Raw genomic sequence first — 7,427 nt, 5'->3', positions numbered from 1 at the left:
TGTCATGTTTGTGGCCCCCATGACCACATTTTTGGCATACTTAAAGTGTAACTCTGGCAAAATGGACCTCAAGCTCTTTTTCTGCATGAAAAACAGCAAATAAGCCGTGGAGACAGTTTTTTTCGTTGATCAAGCATTACAGAGCTTGCACCAGTGTACGTTATAGCCAAACAGTGGATTAGCTAGGGCTGTGCACTAAACGCTTCCTTAATAGCATTTTTTAACCAGTAATATTGTTCAAAACAGCATCAAACCTAGTTAGTGGCTACATAAGTCTAATCTGTTCAATCTCTCAATTTGTATGTCAAAAAGATGATGGGACCCTGAGGAGCGTTATAAGGAAACATAAAGCCAGTCTAAAGAGAAAATTTGAGAACATATCTGAAGGCCTCATCAAATCAGGTTCTGATACACTCCTGAGTAAGGTCTACACAGAACTCTACATCACTGAGGGAGAATGTGAAGGGATTAATAAGGAACATGAGGTTTGGCAGGTTGAGTCAACATCCAAAGCACAAACCACAGATGACACACCGATAAAATGCAATGACATCTTCAAGCCCTTACTTGGTCAGGAGAAGCACATCAGAACTGTGATGACCAAAGGTGTTGCTGGAATTGGGAAAACAGTCTCCGTGCAGAAGTTCATTCTTGATTGGATAGATGGGGTGGCCAATCAGGATGTGGATTTTATGTTTCCCCTTCCTTTCCGTGAGTTGAATTTGGTCAAGGATTATCAATATAGTCTTCACAGCCTCCTACTTGACTTCCACCCTGAGCTGAAGGATCTGAAGGATGGTGAAGAATACAAAAGTTGTCGCGTTGTGTTCATTTTTGATGGGTTGGATGAAAGTCGATTACCTCTGAATTTCGAAGCCAATGTCAAGCCGATATTTGTAACGCAAACATCATCAGTTGATATTATGATGACAAGCCTCATAAAGGGATCTTTGCTGCCCTCTGCACACATCTGGATAACATCACGGCCAGCTGCAGCCAGTCAAATCCCTACTCAGTACATCAACCAGGTGACAGAAGTACGAGGATTCAATGATCCTCAGAAGGAAGAATATTTCAGGAAGAGAATCAGTGATGACCGTCAGGCCAAGACAATCATTTCACACATAAAGTCATCCAGAAGTCTTTACATCATGTGCCACATTCCAGTCTTCTGTTGGATTGCAGCAACTGTTCTTCAGCAGATGCTGACAAGGAAAAAGACCACAGATATCCCCAAGACTCTGACTGAGATGTTTATACAGTTTCTACTCATCCAGACCATCCAAAAAGACCAGAAGTTTGAATTAAGACATGAAACAGACACAAAACGCCTCTTGAAATCACAGAAAGAAGAAATACTGAAGATGGCAGAACTGGCTTTTAAGAACCTACAGGAAGGAAATCTCATATTTTATGAGGAAGACCTGAGAAAGTGTGACATTGATGTCATTGCAGCATCAGTGTACTCTGGGATGTGCACTGAGATCTTCAAGGAAGATGTGTTTCACCAGAAGAAGGTGTACAGTTTTGTGCATCTGAGCATTCAGGAGTTTTTGGCAGCTCTGTTTGTGTTTAACTCTTATGTGACTCAAAACCTGGAGCCCCTAAAATACATCCTTGGTGAGGAACAGAGAAATGGCCCCGAGCCATCTCATCAATCAGTGCAGAACTTAAAACCGCCAGATCTACATGTGTTGATTAACAGGGCAGTGGATGAGGCTTTGAAGAGCAGGAATGGACATTTGGACCTTTTCCTTCGCTTCCTAACAGGCATTTCTCTGGAGAGCAATCAGAGACTGCTGCAGGGCTTACTGACACAAAAATACAGCACCTCCAATAGCATCAAGCAAACATGTCAGTACATTAAGAACCTCAACAGAGAAGATCTCTGTCCTGAGAGATGCATCAATCTTTTCCACTGCTTATTGGAAATGAATGATCATTCCATGCAAAAGGAAATTCAAAAATACCTGAAATCACGTAAAGGTGCCAATCGAGAATTGTCTCCAGCTCAGTGCTCAGCACTGGCTCACATGCTGGTGATGTCTGAAGAGGAGCTGGACGAGTTTGACCTCCAAGCGTACAACACATCAATCGAAGGACGCAGGAGACTGATCCCAGCTGTGAGGCACTTCAAAAAGGCACGGTGAGTTTGATGTTAAGGTAAAAGGGGGAAAAAGCACACCTCGTGGTAATAATAGGATATTCATGAACCCATGGTATACTCACAATATTATGTGTAATAATGTAATGTAATGAAAACAACCATTAAGAGAAATATATTTTCTGCAGACTCGCTGGCTTTCCACTCAGTGAAACAACCTGTGGAATTGTAGCCTCAGTTCTACAGTCACCAAACTCTCTGAATGAGTTGGACCTGACTGACTGTGAAGTGAAAGATTATGGACTTCGAATTCTCTCCACAGGACTCTCTAGTTCCCACTGCAAACTGCAGACATTAAGGTTGGTGATGGTTGTAACATGCACGTCTCTCTTTTCCCTCCTCTACCTCCTCCTTCTATGATGTTCTCCTCCTACCACACATTGACTAGAACTTACAATGGCCGGGTTTCCCAAATTTGTTAAGAAGCTCTTAAGTGCTAAGAACTTCTTAGGAGCGTTCTATTTTTCTTACCTGAATTAGAAAAATAGATTACTCAATTGGAATGAGCATTTCAACACAATAAGGTTGTGTTTCATTTAAAACTAGACTGTTTCATGTAATTGAAAAGTAGTATGGTTTGATAATTGAACAGCAGTTTTTCACAGTGTGGAACCCAGACTACTGTATGTTACATTTGTTTTGGGATTACTATATTTAGAAAAGTGTCTTTTTTCAGGCTGCCTGGTTGTTGCATCTCTGAGAAAGGTTGTACTGCTCTAGCTTTAGCTCTGACTTCAAACACCTCCCAAATAAAAAAGCTGGATCTGAGTTTTAATCATCCCGGAGAAGGACTGAAAATGTTTCCTAAAAAACTGACACTTCAGTAAGTACAGAGAATGTGTACAATCAATTTATGCAGCTGTCATAATTCCATATCACTGTTCTCTACACCTATCAGTAAGGATTAATATATGATCTCTTTAAAAGTGTGTGGGCCAGGGCAGTGGCATTCTGGAAATACATTGAAGGAAATTAGCACAACTAATATTGTACTATAGTGTACAACTAATATAACAATAGTGTACTACTAAGTGCAATTGCTTGCACAATTTACAATTCCTATTTCAGATTAGTCAAGGCAGTCGGGTTTGCATGCTTTTTAAAAGTAAGGTTGACTAATTACAATTTCCACCAACAAGCAATGATAGTTTACTTGATTCCAATCTGCATATATGTGCTTATTTTAATGTGCATGTAGGAAGAGATTGCATTCTCTTAACTGTTCGTGTGTGTGTGTGTGTGTGTGTGTGTGTGTGTGTGTGTGTGTGTGTGTGTATGTATTTGTCTAATAGTGCTGAATACTGTGAAGAAATCAGATTGAGAAGAGGAGTGTGGAAATGTAAGTCTTTTTTTCCTTTGCTTGAAGTGTTTAATGAGATGCGTTTACAATGAACTTGGCAATGGTATTGGTACGGTATAGAGTGGAAGTGTGAGAGAGAAACGTGTGTGAGTGAAAGTAATGGTATTATTTATAGCCCATTTCAGGATATGTCCACACAGTTTCAGTTATGTTGAATTATACATTTGGTGTGGTCTCCAATTAGCCTAGAAATCTAGACGCCCCTAGCGGCAGCAAATGTAATTTGGCTGGCGGGGCAGTCTAGCAACGCTCCGTAGAGCAAGGAGCTGAGAAATGGAAAATAATGTGGGATGTGGGGTGGTATGGGGATGTGGGTCTGGCTCGTCAGGCTAGTCTCCAATGACATGATGTAAGTTTTTATTTACTGTACATGGCCTTCTGATTTTCACTGTACTGGCTTAGAGCTTCCCTTACAAAAATTAAATCTTTGTGGCAGATTTGCAGCAAACTTGTGGGTGATTTGTGGAAAACAAACGAGGTCATTAGAAAACATTGCCAAAAGTTTGGCCGCTAGAGGCAAACTTCCAAGTTCTGGCAACAATCAGAAGTTTGCCACAAGTGGCAATTGTGTTCGCCAGTGAATTGCCACCAGACTTCACCAATAATGGCAAACTTCCAGTGAAGTTCTGGTAATAACCCTAATTTGCATATGACATTGCTGCAAATTTGCTGCAACATTTTCAAAAGGTAACCGCAACAGTTTGCTAGAAACCTAATTTGCCTGTGAAAATATGACCTTGCCACAAATTTGCAGCAACTGTTCGCCAGAAGCCTGATATTTTGTTGAGGGTTACGTCAATCAATGAAGCAAAATATCTTGGCAAGAGCATTCATCTAAAAGACTAAATGGACCAAGATGAAGAACAACCATACCCAGTGTGTGTGCGTGCACGTGTGTTTGTGGATGAGCCGGTCGTGCATGCCTGTGTGTGTGAGCACCACACCGCTCACTGTTCTGATGAGGATGTTCTCTCATTTCTCGTCTCGTCTGCAGATGCCTGTGATCTCACCCTGGACCCAAACACGGCACACAAAAGACTCTCAATCTCTGAGTGCAACAGAGAGGTTACATTTGTGGGAAAGGATCAGCAGTATCCCGACCACCCAGAGAGATTTCGCTTTGCGTCTCAGGTACTGTGTAGCCAGGGTCTGAGTGGACAGTGCTACTGGGAGGTCCAGTGGAGTGGGGTCGGGGCTCATATAGCTGTGGCCTATAAAAGCATCCAGAGGAAAAGCGTGCGTACAGCCAACAACCTGGGACATGATCACAGATCCTGGAATTTGGCCTGCCATCCTGGCAATTACTCTGCCTGTCACAATGGTAAACACACTGACATATCCATCCCGTGTGCACCCTCTAGAAGAGTTGGGGTGCATCTGAACGAGAAGGCTGGTATTCTGTCCTTCTATTCTGTTTCCTCTGACACACTCACCCTCCTGCACACGTTCCACTCCACATTCACTGAGCCCCTCTATCCAGCATTTAAGCTTCTGTCTAAAGGCTCCTCTGTGTCCCTTGTGTAATCCTGTATGTACAACTGCCAATGAAGATAACTGTGCAGCGCACCCAGTATCTTGAACCTGGCTTTAAAGTGGTGATAGTATCTTGATTATTCTAAGGAGGAACTTTCGGTCAGGATATCAAATATCTAAATTGGTCTGGTATTGTGTTAGAAATTTAAACCAGCCCACCTTGAAGACTCAGTAGAAGAGTATGGGGCAATTGAGAGTGTCATAGTAAAGAACTTACAAATCTGAACTATACTAATACTAAATCCAGTCTGCACTGTTTACATTAATGACTTGAGCACTGTTTACATTTATGACTTGAAATAGTTGATTTATCTGCAGCCGTTACAGATCCCCTTTGGCAAAGAACACGTTGTTAACCTTGTTGCCCATGTTCACTGGGTGCTTGTCATATGTTTGTCATTCTGATGTGTCTTGTCATGTGCGGAATAAACAGCAAATGTGGCTGAGTAGCTCTGGTTTGGATTTGCAGTGCATTTGTTGATGTTTCAAAGTAACAAATCAAATCAATATGTTTGAGTGACCTAACAAAGAATCCTGGCTGACATGTGGGGGTGATGCGTTCCCACTCATTTTGAAATGGTAAGGTAGGCTACAGACATCATATGGGAATTCTTTCTCCAGAGAGGGGGCGGGATAAGAAGCAGAGATGTGGGCAGGGCCAATGAACTCCCCACATAAGAGATGAGACAGGAGATTCGCCCAGAGATGGTCAAGGCAGAGCAAGATACTTCATCAGAAGCCACTTCCAGAATCTCATAGGGGCAGTGCAGAGGCAGCAATTTTTCCATTGAAGGCTATGGATATGGCTCAGAATTTCACCACATATGCTAAAATCTTGGCTCTATAGAATTAGGAATGTGAATTCTGGGCACGGATTCATGACCCTTAAACCTTCTGACCATGTCAGGTACATTTTAAGCATTTCTGAGAATGCCAGTCTGGAGAAAATCGACTTGAGGCTGGCTTACATTGTACGATTTTGGTTTGTTTCCACAGTCGGCGACTACATTTCCAAAATCGGAAATCATGGGAGCTGTACTTGAATCGCGGCGCGTAAAGCCATCGATATCTCAAAGTTGCGTCACAACCATTCACTCAGTGTACAAAAAATGGCGGCACATCCGGTATGTCATGGGTCGTTCAAGTTCCTCTCATCGGGGGAATGAATGAATATCTCGGGTGTTATCATACGACTTTTCTACATGACTTATGGTTGTGTGCATAATAATGCATTTTTAGTGAGTAATATATGTATGTGGCAATGCAGTTTATAGTAATTTTCATTGAGGATTTACCGTAAATAGATATGCGATCGCTGCTGTCAGTCCCGTAGTAAACCAGGGACCGGGAACTATTGAGACTACCACTGACCACGTGACCGCTTTAACAGCGAAATCAACAGCTGACGCAACTTTCAGATATCGATGGCTTTGGCGGCGCGCTCCTGGTTGCTATGGCCAGTTGCTATGCACACTCTACCTCGACATTCGCCAGACAGCTGAATCAAATCCTGCTATAGGCGGTTTTCCACTGACAGTAAACCCGGTGTTGAACCAGTGCTGTTCGGAATTCTTTGAACTGTGGTGCTAGTGAACCAGCCTGCATTTCCTCCAGTTTTGAACTGAACCAAGGATGCGTCATCAACAATGGGTGTTAATGAGATGCAGGGAAAATGATATGACCAGTTGTCCCATAAAAACGGCAAAAATTAGCTGTTTAAAATACTAGTCAATGTCTGCAGTGTAATGCTAGCTGACTCGTTTTGTTTACTCATAGATAGATAATGTGCTACAATGAAGACCTGTTAGCTTCAACTTCTGTTAAACTACAACATAGCAATTTATTTAGTCAGTCAACATGCTCATTTTAATGAATATGAAAAGTAAGATGAAAGTATTTGTTGGCCACACAATTCCACAATGTCTCTTGCGAGTCCCGTCAGGTAGACAGCACCTGCTGTGTTCATCAACTAATCTGTGACGAAACAGCAGAACACATTACGGCAAAGATAAGACTCACAAAATAAATGCTAGTTGCATTTTTATTTTAGATATATTTATTGGCCATTGGGCGATGAAAAATAATGGTGATTCTCTCCAACCATCAAAACAAAGTTTTGTCATAACCACACTTTGGAAGCTCACCATGAGTCGGTGTGTATTCCAGGTAGCCTACTGACATGTGTAGTTCACACCCACAACTGGGACATTCACCTGCGATGTGTCATCTCTGCATACCTGGAGGGGGAAGGAGGGACCTTCCAGTAATTTCCATGTTATGTGACGCTGGTATGAACTCAACCAAATAAACACACACTCATGTGCGACACTACCCTTCATGTTCTATTGTTTGTGAGTACAAACAGTTCAG

The 7,427-nt window shown here is 42.1% G+C and overlaps 1 protein-coding gene across 2 annotated transcripts in view; it reads left to right on the top strand.

Annotated features, from left to right (window-relative positions):
* The window catches only part of LOC134079109 (NACHT, LRR and PYD domains-containing protein 3-like), an 11,984-nt gene extending 6,472 nt beyond the window's left edge, over positions 1–5,512 (top strand). For both annotated transcript variants that reach the window (XM_062535283.1, XM_062535282.1), the window contains 5 exons: positions 313–2,146; positions 2,293–2,463; positions 2,841–2,987; positions 3,457–3,503; positions 4,519–5,512. In XM_062535283.1, coding sequence (XP_062391267.1) covers positions 313–2,146; positions 2,293–2,463; positions 2,841–2,987; positions 3,457–3,503; positions 4,519–5,048 — 2,729 coding nt within the window. In that variant the 3' untranslated portion in view covers positions 5,049–5,512. The remainder of the gene's footprint in view (positions 1–312; positions 2,147–2,292; positions 2,464–2,840; positions 2,988–3,456; positions 3,504–4,518) is intronic.
* The last annotated feature ends 1,915 nt before the right edge of the window (positions 5,513–7,427 follow it).

This window comes from Sardina pilchardus, chromosome 4, assembly GCF_963854185.1.
Source record: "Sardina pilchardus chromosome 4, fSarPil1.1, whole genome shotgun sequence".
Classification (NCBI taxonomy): Eukaryota; Metazoa; Chordata; class Actinopteri; order Clupeiformes; family Clupeidae; genus Sardina; species Sardina pilchardus.
Note: the sequence above shows the minus strand (reverse complement) of the source record. Positions and strands in the feature narration are given on the sequence as shown.